Genomic DNA, 22,500 nt, shown 5'->3' with positions numbered 1-22,500 from the left:
AGATTGTTAGGTGAGAGAGAGCCAAGAGAGAATGAGATTGCAGGAACAACAAGGAGTGGAAATTCTAGGAGGAAGAGAGTCACCTCCCAGAACAGGTACCACAGGGTACCTGTGCACAGGCTCTGAAGCCACACAGAGGCTAAGTTCCAACTCAGTATTTCAGTACCTCCCAGCTGTGGGATGCTAAGTAACTAACTTCACCTTGTTGGCTCTGGTTTCCTCATCTGTAAAATGGGGAAATTCCTCATGGACTTATAGGACAAGTCAAGTGAGAGAACACAGGGCAGTACTTAGAATAGTGTCTGGCATGTGCTGGAAGAGCATTAATTGTTGCTTCTTAAAGGAGTTATTAAAGGATACAGGATGAGCATCTCTAATCTAAAATACCTGAGACTGAAAGTGTTTTGGATTTCCAATATTTTAAATTTTAGGATATTCATACATACATAATGGAATATCTTAGGGATGGGGCCAAGTTTAAACATGAAATTCATTTATATTTTACATACACCTCATTTATACACATAGGCTAAAAGTAATTTTATACATTTTTTTAAATTGCCTACCTTTTGACTGTGAGCTATCCCTTGAGGTCAGGTGGGCAGTTTCCCCTTTGGATTTCCATATTTGGGATGCTCATCTGTGGGTTTTTAAATTTTTTTTTCATTTTTTCCCACAATGATTAGCATATGGATGAAATAATAATAGTTTCACTGGTAGTTCTTACCAGATTTGTTGCAGTAAAATGGTAGAGGAGAACAACAAAAAAATTGAAATAAAGGTCAGATTGAAATTGGTTAAAGAGATAATGGGTGGTAAGAAAAGACAAATAACAAGAATAGGGATTTTTTTTCAGAGAAAAATTGGGGGGGAGGGATAAAAAGTAAAATTAAGACCCTCTCCAAAAAGGTTCTGGAAGCCTAATTTTATCTTCATCTGTAACATCATCTGATGATTACCTATTTGCTTTGAGCTGTTGTGTGCAAAGCATGTACACTTTGTACACTTATTTTTATATTAAGTTGATTGATCTGTACTACCCGGATTCCCTTCAAATCTCTGAAGCAGAGCTAGTGAGTATAAGCTCAAGCTAACAACTGAACTTTCCCTCAAAGAAAGTAATAGACTTTCATGTTTCTGCTTGCTGTTTATCATAGCAAATTATTTCTGGTAAACTTTCCTCAGAGTTATATACCAAGGGCCGAATTTTACCCAAATATTTGTCATTAGTTGATCATGTTCCAGCTAAGTGAAGAGACAAACCAAATGCAAATTTGTGTTCCTTTTGGGGGGTTGGAGGAGTAGTACCAGAGATTGAACTCAGGAGCACTAGACCACTCAGCCATATCCCCAACCCTATTTTGTATTGTATTTAGAGACAGGATATCACTGAATTACTTAGAGCCTTGCTTTTGCTGAGGCTGGCTTTGAGCTTGCCATCCTCCTGCCTCAGCCTCTTGAGCCACTGGGGTTATAGGCCTGTGCCACTGCGCCCAGCAGAATTTGTGTTCCTTTTAAAGAAAACTTCAGTGTTACTTCAATACACCAACCTGATTTTCACCACATGCTTACTGAATGTTCTGTGCCCTGTTTCATGTGCATTAATGTACTTAATCTCATAAAAGCTGTATGAGGTGTATATAAATAAATAGTAGTTTCATTTAACAAATAAGGAAATGTGAAACTCACAGAATGTGAATGATGGGTTCAAAGTTTTGTGGATCATAGAGGCAAAGAGGGACTAGACTTGAGCCAATGCTGAATACTCTTAACCACCCACTATCCTAAGCTTAATAGTGCTATTTTTCATAAAAATTAATGTATTCTAATGTGTGAGTTCATTCTTTTAAAATAACTGAGTCCTCTACACACAAGCCTTTCATCTTTCCTCATTCTCCAAAATGGTTTCATCTGCTCTCCTGTGCCCCTGGTGGAAAGTGGTCTTCCCCTAAATGTTGCCCCTCAAAATACGTATATCTTCCCAGTTTTTTTAAAATTTTTTAGTTGTAGATGGACACAATATACTTATTTCATTAATTTATTTTTAAGGGGTGCTAAGGATTGAACCCAGTGCCTCATGCCTGCAAGGCAAGTGCTCTAACACTGAGCTACAGCCCCAGCCCCCAGTCCCTCCCAGGTTTTTATAAGACAATGGATTACCTCTGAGTTGCAATCCCATGTTTCCAGAGTAGAAAATCTGATAGGATGAATCAGGTCTGGTCTGAAGGGGCTCAATAAATCACATCCCTTTTCACTGCCTACATTATGAATCAAATGAGAAAAGAGTCAATAGGTTAAGAAACGAAGGTCACCCTGGACATTAATAAAGCTGGTACTGGAAAAGGAGGCTTACATAGGACAGCAGAGGGTGATGGTGTACCCATAATGCATGAGTCTTAAGAGCACATCACTTGCTTCAGCCTCTCTCTGTACTCTGCTGAGTGGAGAAGGAAGGTAAGATGATCACATGGTGACCTGATAGTCTGCAGAGGCTCTGACATACAATCATGACTGTATCCTCCTCCTCCTTTTCCTCCCCTAAAATATGTATGGTCAAAGAGCAAAGGAGAAAAAGCAGTTTGTTTTTCTTCAAGATAACAGATAATGACTATTTCTGTTTTAACTAATAATGACTCAAGTTAACTTTGATTCTTATTCAGGATCTGGATCAAAATCTGAGCAAACTCACGGCTTCATTTGAAAAAGCAATAGCAGAGAAAGTCCGATGTCAAGAAGAGGTGAACCAAACCAACAAAACCATTGAACTAGCCAACAGACTTGTCAAGGAACTTGAGGCAAGATAACTTGTTCTTCTAAACTTTTCACTAAACATTCAGTTCAGCTTCTTTGGGTTGTATTATTTACTCACCTTCAGTTATGACTAAGAGGAGAGTGAATCAACAATAAATGGGAATAGGTAGTCACCACTCACACAGTGGGTCAAAATGGCCAGAAGGAAGTGACCAATCCTTTGTTTTATACAAAAGAAAACATCAGTTACAATGTTTTTTTTTTAAACATAGTCAGTAAATTCAGTGTGACTTCAGCGTAGTTTTCAACAAAAGCAGGAAGAAGATATGCTTTTGTCAGAATTTAGTTGTTTTGTATCCCTTGTAAAACAGTAAAGTATACCAGCTGTATAGGTAGGTATCTACTTATTCTTTTTCCTCTCCTTTCTTTTTAAGGACATTATGAAGTCCTTTAAAAACAACAAAAAAAAAAAACCTGTCATAACATGTCATAAAACTCAGGACAACTAATAGGTAACTGTGATACAGAACTGTTGATCCTTTTAATATACATTTGCATTAAATTCTACCAGCAGACCATGACTTTTAAGCCAAATCTGATTGATTTATGTTTTTGTTACTACATCTTTTTATAAGTGGCTGACATGCTAATATTAAGAGTAATTCCATAAGACAAAGATTTTTAAGTAATTCTCAATTTTTTTCCTGTATGAACATATGGTCTTTGACATAAATAAGTCACAAAAATTAAGATTTCACTTGCTTTATCATGTGGTGTTAAACAATTTGGGCAAGTCTCTGAGCCTCTTCAACTTTGTTTTCTTTCCCATAAAATGGGAATGTGGATAATACCTATCACAAAGTTACGATGAATCTTGAAAGAGATAATGCCTATTCAAGTGTTTTCTGTCAGAAAGATAAATAACCCAAAAAAGAGACGGTCAAAGGATTGGGTAGACATTTCTCATCAGATTACATACAGGTGGCCTGTAAGAATATGAAAAGATGTTCAGCTTCATTTGCATTTCCTACTGCAGAACTACAAGGTGACCACTTTCATATCTTCTGTGATGATAATAAAAAAAATCTTCAGCAGTATCAAGTATTGTTGGGGAGATAGAGAAAGTAAAACTACATACATTGCTAGTTGGAATGTAAGATGGCTCAGCCTCTGGAAAAGCTTGGTAGTTCCTCAAAATATTAAATATGAGGTAACTATTTGATTCAATAATGCTATACATATCCAAAAGATTCATATCCAAAAGAAATGAAAGCAAATGCCCACACCAAAACTCTACTGTCATTGCTCATTGCAGCATTATTTGCAAGACCCCAAAGTAGAAACAATCCAAATATCTATCATCTGATGAGTGGATAAATAAAATATGGTTTATTCATACAGTAGATATTATACAGGTATAAAAAGAAATGAGTATTGATACATACTACAACATTGATGACCCTTGGAAACATACTAAGTGAAAGGAGTAAGACTCAAAAGGCTACATATTGCATGATTTCATGTGTACAAAATGCTCCAAATAGGCAAATCTATAGATGTATAAACTACACTAGTGGTTAGAGGGGCTTGAGAAACAGGTGGAGTTCAGGGAGTGACTGCTCATAGACAAACAATTTTTCTTTGCGGTGAGGAAAATACTCTAAAATTAGATCATGGAGATGATTGCCCAAGTCTCTAAATATACTAAAAACTACTTAGTTGCATATTTTAAAGGGTGATTTGCCTGATGTAAGAGTCATATCTCAGTAAATGTATTATTTTAAAGCATAAAGTATATAACTGCACTATTAGCATATAAAAAGTATACAACTGAAAAGTATATCATGAAGTATCTAACAAATAAGTTTATAACTATATTATTAGAACTACATTTAGCTGATAAGTGTATAACGGCACTCTTAGAAAAATGTGTTTCCATAGCGATGATAGAAAACTTGATTTACAGTGGCTTAAGCAAATAGAAGTTTATTGCCAAAAATGCTAGGGGTAGACCATCATATCATTGTTGATTTAGGTGATTAATGGTCAAATACCAACCTCTCCTGCTGTACCTGCTTAGCATGTGGACATTTACCTCGTGCATTTTGCCTCATGCCTGCTACACCTTCAGATTTCTCAGGAGGAGGAGGAGGGAAGTCTCCATCGCTGGGTTTTCCTCTTTTGATTAAAATTTTAAAAGAAGAAAACCTTGAAGTTTTCATAGAGATCTCGCTAGCAGACTCCCACTGAGGTTTCTTAGGCAGAACCAGATGTACAGTTCCTAACTGCAGAAAGGCCTGGGAATGTTGGGTAGTGATTGCTTCAGTCAATCACAGTCCTTCTCTTGAGGCTGGATTCATTACCACCCAATTCAGAACGACGGTTCTCTTAGCAAACGAGGAGAGAAAAATGTGTATTGGGATGGTTGAGCTGGTGATAGCCTACTTTCTCATATATTTAGGATTTTAAAAATCTAATTTAAATTTGCCACAAATTTAATCTTCTCTTCCCAACATTCTGAAACTGGTAGTTCTTGGTATATAAAACCTAGTTAATTCTGTAAAATGTATTATTTATTCCATCTCAATAACTACAGGTCTTTTATTCCAAGTTTTCTAGCCAAAAGCTTTTGAATTACCCTTAGCTTTTTGCCCCTTATGACAAGCCACAGGGAATTCATTGGCATATCTTACTGGCCCTGCCTTGGAAGTCCATTCAGAATCTCACCACACCTCTCACTCCCTCCATACCCAGTGCTGGTCCACACCACCAGCATCCCACCCCCTAGTACCTCTGTGGCCTCCACCATTACCCCCTAATGTGCATTCCTCTCATTGCAGCTGAGCAATACCTTGAAAGGTCCATTCATGTCACCATGTTGCTCAGAACTCCCCAATAACTAATCACTTCACTCAGAACAATCCACAGGCTTTAAACACCCTGGGAGGCCATATGTGATCTGGCTGCTGGGGGCCTCTGTCCTCCGCTCTGCTCCTTTCCCTCTTGCTGCTGCTCCTCTGGTCTTCTCACTCCTCCTCACACAGTTACTGCCCTGTCTGTGGCCTTTGGCTTTTTCCTCCACACAGCTTCCCCTTTCCCAGATGTCACGTCGCTGACTCCCCACTTCTTCAGTCTCTGCCAAAAGTTACACTTATCACGTGGTCTCCTCAGACCTCCCTAAACAGAGCACCCACCCTGCCACCTCTGCACGTGCGTACACATACACTCTCTGCTCTGCTGCCCTCTTACACTTACTCAGCATTACATCTCTGTACCATGGATCATCGTATGACAATCACAGATGTACATATACACACACACACTTATTAACTCTCTTCCCCCATTAATATGTAAGCACTCAAGAACAAGAGCATCATATGTTTTGTGAGTCACTTGATCCCAGGCACAGAGATTAGTCCCCAGCATGTCACAGGCATCAAGAGTTATTTGCTGAAAGAATGAATGGATGCATTTGGGAAATCTCTTGTGTTTTTTTGTTTTTGTTTTGTTTTTTGGTTTTTTTTAAAAAATGGAGCCCTTTGAAGACACATTCTTTAAGTCAGTTGAGAAATTTTACTCCTCCTAATAGGGACTACTACTCTCATTTAATTTGGTAAGATTTAAACCCTTGAAAGTATTTACCATCTGTGAGGTACCTGAGAAAAAGAAGTACCTAGACTGTTTCTGAAGTGGTTATGGAGTACCTGCATTTTATCAAGGCAAAAGCAGGCTTTCCCCTTTGTCTCTCCCACATGGCCCATATTTCCAAAGACTTTGCTTTCTTGTGATGATTTAGACAATGACGGGGGAAAAAGCTTGTGTGTTGTTAACTAGGAAAAAAATATATTTTTTGAAGGATTAATTGAAGATGTCAGATCTTTTCCTTTGAGGATAAATTCTTTCTGACTAGAACAGGAGACAGTTAACTTCTGAAAAACATCAAGACTGATGATTTTGTCTATATAGCATTGACCTGGAAGCTCAACCATTCAGACTAATAAATCAGGCAATTTATATTTAATCATTAACTAACTCCTGAGCTGAACAGCTGTTCAAAATTAGAAATGGGTCACCCCGGCCAGGACGACATTACAGGCAATCTATAATGCATTAGAATAAAATTACAGTGATTTTTAACTGTCTAGAAATTTATTACAGGACATGTTCCAACTCTTAAACCCTTGTTAGCCAGTGTCAGTAATGATTTATGTTGTGTGGGTGGTATAGTGAAATTATCGACGATTTCAATAGCCAATAAGTCTATGTTTAGTAAATCTTCAAATTTCAAAGCTGTTGTGGAGAATGAGGTGGGTGCACTTTATTGTTTATCATTTACAAACCAAAGACAACAAAGATGGAGGGTAGGCAAATGAGAGATTTCTCTGGAAAAATTAATGGGCATGTTGTCTATGGTGGAAAAAGTGATAAATTCTAAAAAGAGGACCAGAGAGCTGGAGTTCCTCAGCATTTAATTATACAGCAAACTTGGGGTGATCTCTATCAAGGAAAGCAAGGTGACACCTTCAAACAGCTTCGATACCCATTTCACATTCTGATCTCATTACCCCAGCATCCTAGGTATCAGGATGTCTTTCAGGAAACTGACATTTCAATCTGTTCTGACGTACATCATTTTGGGGTTCTGTGGACTTTCCTCTTCCACGAGAAAAGCACAATCCTTCAAGTTCCTGTTTTGCTTATACTGGCAAATTGCTGATTTTTTTTTTCAGATTCCATTAATTTCCATGTTGCTAGAATATTATACTAATTTTTAGCACGCCTTGATATAAAGTGAATTAGTGAACTATCCTGCAGTTCAGGCGATCCATACACATTTATTTCAGTTTTATTCAAATCCAATATTAAGGGCTCCACATACTTAACCTGTAAATCAGATCTTAAATGACCAACCCTCTAGATATAAGGACTTCAGTATTCTTTGAGGGTACTGTCTTCAAGGTTAGTGAAGTCCTGATTTCCGTCTTTTTACATAGGTCATAGCTTCCTCCACTGATTTAATGATTATATTAGAAAAATAACCTTTAGTAACTACTGGCATAATTCTTTAATAGAATTTGAGATAGATGGCTATTTAAGCTTCATGTTTTAATTAGTTAACATGAATGATATTTGTCATTTTCTTTGTCTATAATCAGTCCACTGAGCTTATTTGTTAATGGAGAAAGGATACATCTAGGTCCGTGTAGTGTTATTGCTGAAAAGTGCAAAGAATGGAGAACAGCTACACCGACATCCACAATCCTAACATCACTCATTCTTAGCCATAGCTTTTGGCCCTCTATGCTCAAAAAGAGAAGTAACTGTCTTCCTGTCAAGAAGAACCCCAATCATGATTAAAGAGCAGGGCATCCAACTCGTGCTAAAGGAGATATAAAACAACTAATGTCACATGGTACTAAAGTCAACTGAAGAGAATAGAACTATTTGGTAATGATGGGCTTAAAGCACATGACAGCTTCTGCAATCATGCTAACTGTTTATGTTCTGGAGATGGTACAGAGTGCCGTAGTCTTAAACTGTACTATAAGATAACTGCATTAAGTATTTGTTGAGTTGATGCTCTCACTGCAATTACATGTGAATGATTTTTATTGTTCAGTCAGAGAAGATTCGCTGGGGTCAGAATATTAAGTCCTTTGAAGCTCAAGAGAAGACACTGTGTGGAGACGTCCTCCTTACAGCAGCATTTGTGTCTTATGTTGGGCCCTTCACCAAACAGTATCGTCAAGAACTGGTGCACTGCAAGTGGGTTCCATTTCTTCAACAGAAGGTGAGTTGAGCTCTTTATCTTGTCACCCTTCGGAAGCATCATATGGAAATTCAAGTAGTAAGAAAAAAACATATGCTAGGAACTTTTGTTACCCCTCTTATGGTAACTGACAGAGTTCTCCTGTGAAGATGTTCCTGGTATGTTGCACAGCTTCTGTTTTTAACAGTGATTTTCACAGATAGGAGAAAAGTAATTATACAGAGTTATGGTTAGAAAAGTACATTTAACAAGAATGATAGAAATCGAATTTGGATTATATTCCTGAATGGCACAAAATTTTGATTTCTTACTGATATGGGTTATTTGTTAAGGATTTGCTTTTATTATAACTATTATCACATACTGAACTGATTAATGGGATTCGTTGTGATATTTTCCTATGTACATGCATACATCACCCTTCTAACCCCGATCCTTCTTTGCCTCAGCACCCTTTCCAGTCCCTATGCAATAGTAATCTCTTTTCTACTTTTATCTCTTGTTTTGGAAGAGCTTTTGTTGTTTAGTTTCTACACAACGGAGGCCATGAGATATCTGTCTTTCTGTGTTTGGCTTATTTTGCTTAACATGTTGCTCTCAAGTTTCATCCATTTGCCTGCAAATGACAGGATTTCATTATTCTTTATAGCTGAATAGTACTCCATTGTATGTATATATATATACACCATATTTTCTTCATCCTCTCATGTGCTGATGAGCATTAACTGACTCCATATCTTTGCTATTGTGAATAGTGCTGCAATAAGCATGGGTATGCAGGTGTCTGTCTTGTATGTTGACTTCATTTCCTTCTAACATATACCTAAGAGTGGGATAACTGGATCTTATAGTAGTTACATTTCTAGTTTTTTGAGGAACCCCCATACTATTTTCCATAGTGTCCATATTAATTTACATTCCCACCACCAGGATATAAGGGTTATTTTACTCCACATCCTCACCAATATTTGTCATTGTTGGTGTCGTTTATAGTAGCCATTCTAACTGGGGTGAGATGGGATCTCAATAGTTTTGATTTGCATTTCTCTGGATAATGATACTGAGCATTTTAAAAAATATTTCTTGGCCGTTTGTATATCTTTTAAGAAGCATCTATTCAGATCTTTTGCCCACTTTTAAAATGGATTACTTGTTATGGTTTTTTGTTTGTTTGTTATTTATTCCTTTAAAAATTCTGGGTATATAACCCTCTGTCAAATGATTAGCCAACAAATGTTTTCTCCAATTCTGTAGTTAATATCTTCAGCTCTGTTGATTGTTTCCCTGGCTCTGCAGAATCTTTTTAGTTTGATCTTATCCATTTTGTCAATTTTTACTTTTTTCTCCTGAACTTTGAGTCTTATCCAGAAAATCATTGCTTATACTACTATCTTGAACTCTTTCCCCTTACATTTTCTGTGGTGGTTTCAGAGTTTCAGGTGTTACATTAAGGTCTTCGATCCATTTCAAGTTGATTTTTGAAGTGTCAGAAAACGAGTTCAGTTTCAATCTTCTGGCATGTAGCCACGTGCAGTTCATTCTCTTTCTCTCTCCAGTTCATTCCCTCTCTCTCCATATCCACCCCCTCTCTAGCTAAAGGTTTCTCAATCTTTTCAAAGAGCCAACTGTTTCATTCATCCTTTATAATTGTTCTTTGATACTCTTCTATTTCTCCTCTGATCTTTATCATTTCTTTCCTTCTATTAATTTGGGATTTGGTTTGTTCTTTTTAAGACATTGAGATATAATACCATTAGGTTGTTTATTTGATCACTCTTTTTTTTTTTTTTTTGAGATAGTCACTCATTTCCCCAATCTTCTCTCTTAGTACTGGTTTTATTGAATCCTACAACTTTTGAAATGTTCAATTTTCATTTGTTTCAAGAAGTCTTTAAATTTCTCTTCTGATTTCTTCAATATCCCACTATTCATTCAAAAGTGTGTTGTTCATTTATATGTTTGTATAGTTTTTTTGTGTGTGTGTGGTGTTGGGGATTGAACCCAAGGCCTTGTGTATACGATTCAAGCATTCTGCCAACTGAGCTATATCCCCTGCCCTGTGTTTGTATGATTTCTAAAGTTTCTCTCGATGCTTATTTCTAGTTTCAATCCATTGTGATCCAAAAAGATATATGGTTCCAATTTTTTAAATTTGTTACGACTTATTTTGTAGCTCAGTATATGGTTTGTTTCGAGAAAATTGTATGCACTCATGAAAAGAAAGAATGTGTATTTTGCAGCTGTTGAAAGGAATGTTTTATAAACATGTATTAGGCCCTGGGGACTCAGTGGTAGAATACTTGCCTACTATGCATAAAGGCCCTGGGTTGGTCCCTAGCTCCTGTAAATGTCTGTCAAGTCAATTTGATCTATAGTGTTGTTTAACTCAGATGTTTCTTTGCTGGATTTTTTTGGTCTGGAGTATCTATCCATTGGTGGGAGTGTGTATTGAAATCCCCCACTATTACTGTATTGAAGTTTTTCTCTTCCTTTAGGTCTGATAGTATTTGTTTTATAAAAATGAGTGCTCTGACATTATGTGCATACAGATTTATAATTTTTATATCTTCTTGATGAATTGATCCCTTGATCATTATATTAGTGACCTTCTTTGTCTCTTCTCACTGATTTTTGTCTTAAAGTCTTTTTTGTCACATTTAAGTATAGCTACTCCTCGTTTTCAGAATCCCTCTTCTTGGAATATAATTTTCCATTCTTTCACTTTCAGTCTTTGTGTCTCCTTACTGATAAGGTAATTATATTTTAGGCAGCATATTGTCGGGGCTTGTTTTTCAATCTATCCAGCCAGTCTGTCTTTTAATGGATAATCAAGTCCACGTATTCTGCTTTCAGAATAATTAATGAAAGTTACGGACTTGTGCCTGTCATTTTTTGATTCTTCTGGTTGTTTTGAAAGTTCTTTTTTCCTTTCTTCCTCTTTTATTCATCATTATGGTCTGAATGGTTTACTGTATTGATAGTATCTGATTCTTTTCGATATCTCATTTGTGTATCTACCCTTCTAGTGGGACTTGCACTTTAATTTGATATTGCAATTGTAGTGACCTTTCTTCTACTTCTGGGTGTAGGACTCCCTTAATCATCTTTCGTAAGGCTGGTCTGGTAATCATGGGTTCCCTTAATTTTTGCTTATCTTGGAAAGTCTTTATTTCCATTTCATTTCTAATGGATAGCCTTGCAACTATTTATTTTCAGGATTGAAATACATGCCTTACTGGCCTGTAGGGTTTCTCTGAGAAACCTGCTGTTAGACAACTGAGGTTGCCCTTAAATGTGACTTAGTGAAGATTTTAAAATTCTTTGCCCTGTACTTATGACAGTTTGACTATAATAGATCACGGTGAGAATCTTTTCTGGTCATGTCTACTTGGGTCCTATAGGTTTCCTGCACTTGGATGTCCATGTCTTACCACAATGAGGGAAGTTTTCTGCTATTATTTCACAGTACAGGTTTCCGTACCTTTACCTTTTATTTCTTCCCCTTTAAGTATACTGATGATGCAGACATTGATCTTTTAGTGGTGTCCTAAAGACTTTGCATACTCCTTTCATGGTTTTTTAAATTTCTGTCTGAAGATGATATTTCAATAGGCATGTCTTCAAGCTCTTCTTGAAACTCTTCTATGTCTAGTCTTTCTTCCACTGACCTAGTCTGTTATTGAGTCTTTCAATTGAACTCTTTATCTGACTTATACAGCTCTTTATTTCCAAGATTTCTGGCTGGTTCTTTTTCAGAATCTCTTTTTGTTGAACTTTTTCATTCATATCCTGCACAATTTTCCCAATTTAATTTAATAATTTATTTATATTCTGATGTTCACTTATATTTTTAAATCATTATTTTGAATTCTTTAGCAAGTATTTCATCCACTTCAATATCTTTGGAATCCATTACCAGAGAATTATGAATTCTAGAAAGTGTCTTATTATGGTGTTTTAAAGTATTTCTTGCATTCCTATGTTGAGATTTGTGCATCTGGTGAGATTTGTGATATGGAATGGTCTTAATTAAGCAGCTTTATCCTAAAAATGTGTCCTGAGGTATAGGTTTATTTTGCAATAGAATTTATTTCCAGCTGGACCACTATGTAATCTCTCAGTAGCTTCTTTGGCTACAATTAGCAAGTTTAGGCATAGTGCACACCATGTTAGAGAGACCCATTATCTCTCTGGGTCATACAGGAGTGAGGACACTCTAGCAGTTCAAACAAATGTGGTATTGACAGCAAAATGTACGGGTTGAATATTGTGTGGCCACTTCTCCAGGGAGAGTAGCCCCTAAAAATTGATGGGGATTTTGTTACATACAGCTGATACCAGCTCTAATAATTGAATGACTCTCTGGTATTGGCTGTTGCAGTGTTGGTGAGGTACCTAAGCACTTTCTGTCTGATTAGACATTTGTGTGGGTCCAGGTGCTTTTCAGAGAGAGTTGGAGAAGGATTCACAGCACCCACTTTATGGCACTCACACAGTCTTGTCAACAGTGTGTGATCATGCAAGTGTGAGGGCCAATGCAGGGGACACATGTAGGTGAGAGGTAGGAAAAGTTAGGTCATTTATACCTGTTGCCACTATGGGTGTGACTATCCAGGAGCAGGACCTCAGCCCCCCACCCACAGCTATGCTCACATAGCCCATGGGCTTTTCTCTGCCTACCCCATTCTTTTCATTGTAGCACACATCAGGATTGAGCTTCACTGAATCACAGCTGGATCCAAGCATGATTCCTCTCAGCTGAGATCCTGTAGGAGCACGGGAAACTAGAAGTGGGCCCCTCCTATGCAAAGTTTCTCTGACCTTAGGTTAATGTGTCTTATGGGGACAAGACTACAGCTAATGTTGTGTCTTAGTGCTCAAAACTGTCCCAACAGTCCTCTGTGGGAGGAGGAGCAGCGGAACCCAGTTCTTTCTCTGCCTTGTTAGTGACAAACACCCACACACAGCCCTGGGAGAAGAGTGGCAGGAACCATGTGGGCAACCGTGCTTAGTCCTGGTACCCATGCAAAACCACAGGTGACTGGCCATGCCCCAGGTTTCAGAGGGCAGGCTTCCAGATCCCCTGGTTGCTGGGAATGGCACCCTCCACTCTCTTCCACATCACAACACCTGTTCCCCACACTCAGCAGGTTTGCATCACAGTTATAATACCAAGCCAAAACTGGATTGTGAGACAATCACCCCTGAGGCATCACAGTAGAATGCCCCCAAGATGGGAATATGCAAGGGTTTCTGACCCTTAAAGCTGTCCAAACTCAAAGATAGCTCCTGGCTACATCACCCAGAAGGGTCACTAGGAAATGAAGTAAATTCTTTTTCCCCCAAAGCCAGACTACTGTGAAGATTTCTGTCTTCATTATCTATTTAGGCTATAAACTAACAAGGGCCCTAAAACTTTCCAACTGTGAGGATTGCCAGCCTCTGCCCTGATAGCAGAGGAAAACCCCGCTCCCTAGCGATGGAGGTAGGACAGCAGTTTCTGGAATATTTTTTCTCTTATTATGCTGCTGTCCCAGGTCTCTCAATTCTACAAGGTTTACATTTCTCTACCTTTAAATTTCAGTCTTCTGTCATCGTCACTCGCCTCACTATGCAGTTGTACATCTGTTGCCTTGATTCTTTGTGTAAGAGCAAGTGAGTGTTGGGTGCCTCTGTTCAGCCGTCTTGCCTGTCTTTCTCCCCTGAGGATTGTTCAAGACTGCTTTCAGATTACAATTTTAGCATTTCGTACACAGGCATAAAAATAATTTACTCTTATCCAATGTTTTCTCTTATATACAGAAGCTAAAGCAAAGTAAGGGGGGAAAGGGGCAGGGATCAGATATCATAAGGTTAGAGGAATAGAAGACGACTGAGGGGAGGTAAGAGGGATGAGAAAGGGAAGGAAATGAATTCATATGACGAAATTATGCTATGTGCATGTATAAACATACCACAGTGAATTCCACCTCTATGTATATCCTCAAAGCTCCAATTAAAAACAAGCTAGGCACAGTGGCACATGCTTGTAATCTCGGTAGATTGGCAGGCTGAGGCAAAATGGTCTCAAGTTCAAAGACAGCCTCAGCAACTTAGTGAGGCCCCAAGTAACTTAGTGAGACTCTTGTCTCAAAATAAAAAATAAAAGAAGGGCTGGGGATGTGCTTCAGTGGTTAACCCCTGCTTGGTTCAAGCCCTGGTATAATCAATCAATCAGTAGATGTATAAATAGATCAATAAATAGATGTATAAATAAATCAATCGATGTATAAATAAATAAATAAATAAATGTATAAATAAATAAATAAATTGATGTATAAATAAATAATTTACCCTAAGTTTGAAAACTCAAGCCTACAAGCAAAGTGAAATCACAGATTTGTAATATTTGAAATCATCTCATTTAAGATACTCCTTTTATAAATGAGAAAACTGAGACATGGGAAGTTTAATTAACTTGACTCCAGTCATAGAGAACGAGAAATTAGACTTCATGACTTTCAAATCCCTGTTTTCTGTATAATAGTGTCATCTCAATTGATTAAATGGGTTCTTAGGGTACTTATCCAGCTGTTTCTGGTGTACATTTAAATAACCTAACTCACTCTGTATATTACTGTTCCACATCAGTGATTATGCCTCAGTGTTCACACTAGCTGTTTTCATAATATAAGTACACACCGGTGGAATGTTTGCAATTTAAATAAAATCCAGTGTTTTAGGAAAGCTCATTACTAAAGGCATCCCACAATTAATCATTTTCATAGAAAAATACTATTGTGACTAATGTATTTCCTGTATCTGTAGTTTAACATTATTTTTATATTGAAGATTTCTAAAAAGAGATTGCTTTTTTTTTACCCTTTAAGTTTAAGGTTGCTACCACACCGTAAATGGGCATTCTGCAGATTTTGCCCAGTTCTTGGTACATTGTAAGTTTCAAAACTGTCGGTTTTTTATTTCTTTTTTTTTTTTTTTTCTAGTCTCACCTTCTCTAAGCTTGAGTTCTTTGGTATTTGCTCAGGTCACCCTTGTGACCATTTCAAATTAACAGTGGTTCTCTCTGCATTAACAGTCTCTAATAAATTATTCTCTTGCTTTTCAAAATTATTAGGAAAATTCACTTGGGACATGGAAACAATTGAATATCACGCTGTCTTTTTACTGCTCTATTGCTTACTTTGGGGCATGTATCGTCAGTATGAAATGATGAATGCTACCAGTCTATTTACATTGTTTATGCTAGAAATTTGCTTCCAAATTTAGCTTTAAAATTCTCTTTAATTGTTGGTAAAACCTTTATTACTATAAGTGTTTCTGGAAGGTTTCATATTAATTGATTTGTATTTTCTCATTTACTTAAAATTCCAAATATGGGATTCTGTGAAAACAAAATTTTGCTCTGAAGAGATTATAAAAATAAAAACAACGAAATGGATTGACTTATCCAAATTATCAAAACATTTTAAACATGCAAACAAAGCAAAATTATGATTTTTAGATGGTATATGCTAAACCTATATTCACTTTAGCTGTGACAAGCTTGTATTTTACTGTGACTTCACAATTCCCCTGGGAGCCCCTTGTCAGTTTTCAGTCATCACAGTGCTCTCTCTTTTCCCTGGAGTACCAATGCACCATGCAGACTGAGACCCCAAAAATGTGCCCACTCTGAGCATAACTAAACCAAGTGAAGAAAACTACTCCAAATTATATAAATGACATTTCTTTAGAAGAGATTGTTCTAAGACACTTGGAAGAGTCAGGCACAGTGGCACATGCCTGTAATCCCAGCTGTTCAGGAGGCTGAGGTAGGGGGATCACAAGTTCAAAGACAAGTTCAGAAGGAAGAGGTAGGGAGATCACAAGTTCAAGACCAGTCTAGACAGCTTAGCAGGACCCTGTGTCAAAGTGGGAAGGGCTGGGAATGTAGCTCAGTGGTAGAGTGCTTGCCCAGCGTTTATGAGGCCCAGGGTTCAATCCTCAGTACTCAAAAAAAATGAACAAAAGAAAGACTTCTGAAAGAACGTGCTGCATAAAATGTAACAAATGTGTATCTTCATGGAATCAAGTTGCCATTTCTGAGCTGCTTATCTTCTACTTCTAGATCAGTGGCAGTAAAATAAGACAATCTTATTGTAGGAAAGTGTACCTGGGGGGCCATAGGAGCTAAAATTATTTATTAATGTTAATATTTAAAATTAATTTTCCCTGGTTATATCCCCCAAAGAGGCAAATCATCATCTTCTCAGCATGTAGGACAATTTCTAGAATTGTACTTGCCTGTAGGTAACTGTCTCCTTTCTGTCTTTGGCTTGTCAGTTCGGCTTGGGTCTCTAAGGGATTCTAATAGTTTGCAAAATGCCATCGTCACTTGCTACTTGGTTTTTGTGTGATTTATAAATCTGTAAACCAAGCATGACATTTATTGATGGCTTCTTGACATATTTAAGGTAACCTTGGAAGGAACTATTTTATAAAAGAAGAGTCAATTCTCCTTACCACATCCTCAGAAATACATACATTCAGTATACAGTACTATTTCTATATTAATAATATTCTAAGTATATCAGTTATACCTATATTGTAACAATTTAAAATATTTTGATGAAAAATATTTCCATACCAATACTACAAAAGAAAATGTCTTAATTTTTTTCTAAAACTTTATCACAGTAGTTACAATATTTATGATATTCCTTAAATGTGAGTCACCTCCTTTTATACTGGAATGGGCTTTATTTCCCCTAGTAGACTGAAATGACCAAAAAAAAAAAACAAAAAAAAAAAACAGAGGTGCTGGCTATGGTATGCTCTGTGATTTCCTGCACTCTCTTTTGCATAGAGTAGATGCTAAAGCAATCCAAGCTATTGACTTTGAGTACAAGCTCCATAGGTGCCCACCTCTGCTACTCCTTTTATCTTTAGAAGCCAAAGTTATTCAAAGCTACCTATTGTTTTAAGTTGAATTAAGCAGAGATGTGAGAGACCAACCTTACACGTTACTGAGTCACACTCTCCGGCTAGGTGCTGAGGCGCTCAGTCACAGAAATGTGGCAGAGCCTTCCCCACCCTTCTGGGGTTCAAGGGTCGGTGTCTCGTGCATGGGTGTGTCTTGCTACAGCCCCATGGGTGAAGCTATGCTCACCTGTTCCTTTGTAATATAACCCCTTGCCCTGTTTAGGATAGAATCTTCCAGGGAAGTACCTTGTATGTGTCCCCTTCTCTTACTGTGCCCTTGGTTGTGGCCTACTCAGGTGTCAGTCAACCTGCTGACAGTGGACATCACGAAGATAGACTCAACCCCCTGAAACCTGACCCCTTGCCTCATTTTAATAGCTTCTCCTCAATAAAAGGGGTCAGCGTGTGCTCTCTTTCTCTCTCTTCCTGCAGACCCTTAAGGTCAGAGGAGCCGTCACAGCGACCCCAAACATAAAGGTATTTGTGTCTCTTGTGTGATTATTTTGCACAGCCCAGTTTTCCTGGAGTGACCCTTGAGCCTTTTAGTTGTGAAAACAGAAACCCGGCATAGAGGGTTGAAATAAAAACCATGTGTCTATTGCTAATGGGAGGATGCTTATTCTAAAAGAAGCTAAATTGTTTGTGTCTTTAAGGAAATTACATATAGGCCAGACAGCAAGACTTATTCATATCACTAGGAGATTTTTTTTGGGGGGGGGGCAATGCTGGGAATGGAACTCAGGGCTTTTCATATGCCAAGCATGATCTCTACCATTGAGCTATATCCCAGCCCTGATTCATTCATATTCAGGGACACTGGAATATTGTACTCTTTTTTCCTATATTGATACAATAACATTGTGTCCCAGCTTTACTGTGGGGGGTCCTTTCAGCATTTTATTTGCTCAAGCTCTGTGACCAACCAATGAGCCAAACTCCTATGGCCTCCCCTACCTACCATGAGCAGGGCTCCCATTGCATGGAGGCATGTTTCCATGTTAGCCCCCCCCTACCACACCATGAGGGTGGCTGGTGCCTTATTCTTCTTGCTCATTTTTGTGAAGGAAGAGAAGGAGAAAGGAAAATAGAAAGAGTGGAGAGGAAGAGATTAGGAAGATAGAAGGGGGATGAAGAAATCTGTTTTAAAGAATGAGGATCATACTTTACAACACACACACACACACACACACACACACACACACAATCGTGTAAAGGAATTCATTCATTCATGGAGAAATGTTTTCAACTACCAAGCCATGGTGCCGGCTCTTTATTCATCTTATTTTGTTGACTCCAGACAGTGTCTCGCAGATCCAAAAGGCACTTAGTAAATGTTTGAGAACTGATGACCAAAGGAAATTTAAAAGAGAAATCATTTGTGTAATGTTGGCTTGCAGAAAAAGATGAAATACCTGAATAAGATACTGTATTTAAGCATTGCTTATGCGGGGAGATTGCTCCATGGGAAATAAATCTCTGATATTCTACCATGCTTCTTAGCGTCTGAATTCCTTCTTGTTAAAATAGCTACAGGTGTATGTGTAGGGCAAAGTCCCTTTCAGTAGAAGACAAGTAGATGCAGTTAATAAACCATTTAATAAACGCATAGTTCACAGGTTTCTGAGAGGTAAATACTGGGTTGATTAGATCAAATTGAATTTCTTGTTAAGATTGCATTTGGATTCTTAGAGTCCACAGTTAATTTGCATGTGTTCCCTTGGAGTCACTTTCTCCAGGTTGGAATCTGTGTTCTTGTCTGTCATACTGAGTCATCTTCCTCCACCACATGGCTGCCTGACTGCACACAATTTTGATTCTAAAGGTTTCCATCCCGATAACGGAAGGCCTGGACGTGATTGCCATGTTGACGGATGATGCTACAATTGCTGCATGGAATAATGAAGGACTGCCCAATGACAGAATGTCAACCGAAAACGCCACCATCCTAACACACTGTGAGCGCTGGCCCCTGATGATAGATCCCCAGCAGCAGGGAATTAAATGGATAAAGAATAAGTATGGAGCTGACCTGAAAGTCACACATTTAGGCCAGAAAGGGTAGGTGATTTCTGAAGGGGATTGGCTTTGTGTTTAAATGTTACATAGTAGTTCTGCTTATTATAAAGTTTTGGCGTTTATTAGACCTCTCTACCAATTTGAAATACTATTTGAAGTAGTATTTTTAAATACTATTTATTTGCCTGCTCATGGTCTTGTAAAGTACCTCTGTTGAAAAGACATTATGAGAGGCAGCATTCAGTTACTTGAAGAAAAATCAGATTGAAAGTTGGAACGAGCATCATATTTAAGAGGAAAAATATATAAGCGTCTTAAGGGTAAAAATGAAAACATGTATTATATTCCTTCTCTCTAGAGTGTTTGGTATATAGCATACGGTAAGACAAAAATTGCCAACTACACCTGTAGAATGATATTTAGAATTATAGTCCTAAATATATTCCTTTGCCCCTAGTAGGATCATACACAGTCCCAACATCGGATTCCTTACTTCTTAGTTTCATTATTCACTTGAGAACTAAACCTGCTCTAAGACATTCTGCCACTGGAGCCTCATGGCTATACTGTCTGATAAGGAGAATGCTGTCTTATCCATAGTTAGTCTTCAGTTAATGTTGAATAAATTATTATTTGGGGGGGGGTTGTACTTTTTGACTTACTAATATTTCCTTTAACCTCTACCATCATCTTTTCACATACAAAGTGAAACAACGAAAATTTTTATAGTTGTACAGTTAAATATGTTCCTTGCTTATCTGAATATATGGAGAGAATCATATGAGGGGTCAGGAGCCTTTTCTGGGAGAATGGAAATGAGAGGAAACAATAGTTTACCATTATGTATGGCTGAAAATAAAGTATAAGATGACCTCAGAATATTGGTAAGATTTGAATGTCCTTGGATGGGGTCCCTTTTAAAAAAAGGGACCCATCCAAGGAATTCAAATTTACAATATTTGGGTCATTTATACTTTTTTTAGCCATTGATTAAGTGAAAGGCAACAAATTTACACTTGGAAAAATAGGACTATAAAATTTATTTCAAAATCTGATCTCTGTTTTTTGTATAATATAGTTTGAGAAGAATACTACTTTATAACAGATTTCTCAAAGTTGGTTTGTCCCAATTAAAATATCTACCTTAAATAATCATAGAAATGCTTTTGGACAATTTCCCTGTGCTTATTTACATTTTATCATCTCAATCCTGATCGAATTGTAAGGTTTTTGAATGCCATTGAGACTGCATTGGCCTTTGGTGACATCATCTTAGTGGAAAACCTTGAGGAAACAATAGATCCAGTCCTTGACCCGCTGCTTGGCAGGAACACGATTAAAAAAGGAAAGTAAGTATTATTGAATTTTTAAGACGTAACTTGTGCTTATGAGCTTGATGCATCTGTTTCTTAGCCTTATAGTCAGGCACAATCTACTGGGTTGTTCTCGGTGATGTTTCTGAGTTTCCATTCCCTGGCACCTACATTCCAAGACCAAACCAACCTCAATACATCTCACACTCTACCAGACTGTGTATTAGATGGAGTTAGATTCTTTTTACCCAATTCCTGACTTGGAGATCAAAAAACTACTGTCACTGATCTGGGAACAGTTGCCTGTTTTTTAGTTTCGTGTTTCTTCAGCTTCAATAATTTGGAAAACAACTTGAGTATGTTTGCTTAGTATCTGCCCCATATCACTTGTACTCTTACTTACTTAATATTTTTCTTTAAATAGGATTTCAGTCATCACTGTTTCTTTAAACTAGCCTGTCCCTAGTAGTAGTATCCATGAAATGATGGGTTTACTGTCCAAATTCTGTTTTATCCTAATATACTTCCAAAATATAGCCATTCAAAAAATGCATTTGTAACTGGATCCCAGCATCATCCCCCTTACTAGCTGTGATGAGTTATCAATAACCCTACCTCACTCAGTGAGCTACATAAGGCAGTAAGCTGCCATTCCCCCAGGATGCTAAACATTCTAGAACATTCTCCCAGGGGCATTGGAGACATTTCCAAGAAGTCATTGTGTCACTTTTCTATAAGTGGGTGAAAGGTCAGATGCAGCAATTAGTCTCTAATCAAGCCAAAGTGGGCCCAGAGGAGACCCGCATTCCAAAGGCTCCTGGTGCCTCTTCAGTCAAGAAATCAACAGTCACTAAATTTACTTCAATGAATTCCCTACTGTTTTTTTCCTTTGTTTTGTTTTTCTTTCACAGAGGTATAATTTTAAAACTTCCCCAAACTCATTCTTTAACACCCACTCTCTGTCTCTAAGGTATCTGTCTCCTTTTTTATCCCTAGCTTATTCCTGTCAACTTAAAGTGGAAATGGGCCCACTTAGGGGCGACTAACTTCTTATTCTCTACCCTGTTAGTGGGTTATTTATTATACAACTCAACAAGTTGATCCATTTAGAGTGACTGACAACTTGTAATTGTTTAATAAACCAAAATTTACCCAGATATGCATTGAGAACAATCTAATAAGCCACTTGACAAACTGTAACTTTTAACATTAATATAATTGGAGCTGTGTCTGATGTGTTAAAAATAAAGTGTAAAATCTTGAATGTCACTAACGTGAAATCCATGTTATTAAGGCGCTAACTCTATTATGAAGAACTTAAATTTTTGTCTGGGAAATAACATATTCTCTGAGTCTTCACTTCAGCTTCCAATGGCACAATTTAGGTGTGGGAAATGTTATGATTCTCCCTCACAAATATATTTGAAATTTCCAAAATGTCATGATTTTGTCTCAGTATGAATGTAATTAAGTATCAGTGAGGATTCCAGAGACCTTTGATTCCAGAGACTCTTAAAGAGTTTACAAGGAGCAACAAGTCTTTACCATAAAATGTCAGTTCAGCACAATTTATTCCAAAATAATACTGTTACTGAATGTGCACTCTCTCTAGGACCTTCTAGAACTGATCTCACCATTCCAGATTTTTTTTTTAAGGGAACGAAAATTTAAGATGCTCTGTAAGAATAT

At 37.6% G+C, this 22,500-nt stretch overlaps 1 protein-coding gene across 1 annotated transcript in view; it reads left to right on the top strand.

The window, feature by feature from the left end:
- Dnah11 (dynein axonemal heavy chain 11) overlaps positions 1-22,500 on the top strand; it is a 310,480-nt gene that overhangs the window by 214,745 nt on the left and 73,235 nt on the right. Inside the window, exons 62-65 of the mRNA XM_021728753.3 lie at positions 2,661-2,795; positions 8,372-8,542; positions 19,305-19,540; positions 20,725-20,847. Coding sequence (XP_021584428.2) covers positions 2,661-2,795; positions 8,372-8,542; positions 19,305-19,540; positions 20,725-20,847 — 665 coding nt within the window. The remainder of the gene's footprint in view (positions 1-2,660; positions 2,796-8,371; positions 8,543-19,304; positions 19,541-20,724; positions 20,848-22,500) is intronic.

The sequence above is a fragment of the Ictidomys tridecemlineatus genome, chromosome 2 (assembly GCF_052094955.1).
Source record: "Ictidomys tridecemlineatus isolate mIctTri1 chromosome 2, mIctTri1.hap1, whole genome shotgun sequence".
Taxonomy (NCBI): domain Eukaryota; kingdom Metazoa; phylum Chordata; class Mammalia; order Rodentia; family Sciuridae; genus Ictidomys; species Ictidomys tridecemlineatus.
Note: the sequence above shows the minus strand (reverse complement) of the source record. Positions and strands in the feature narration are given on the sequence as shown.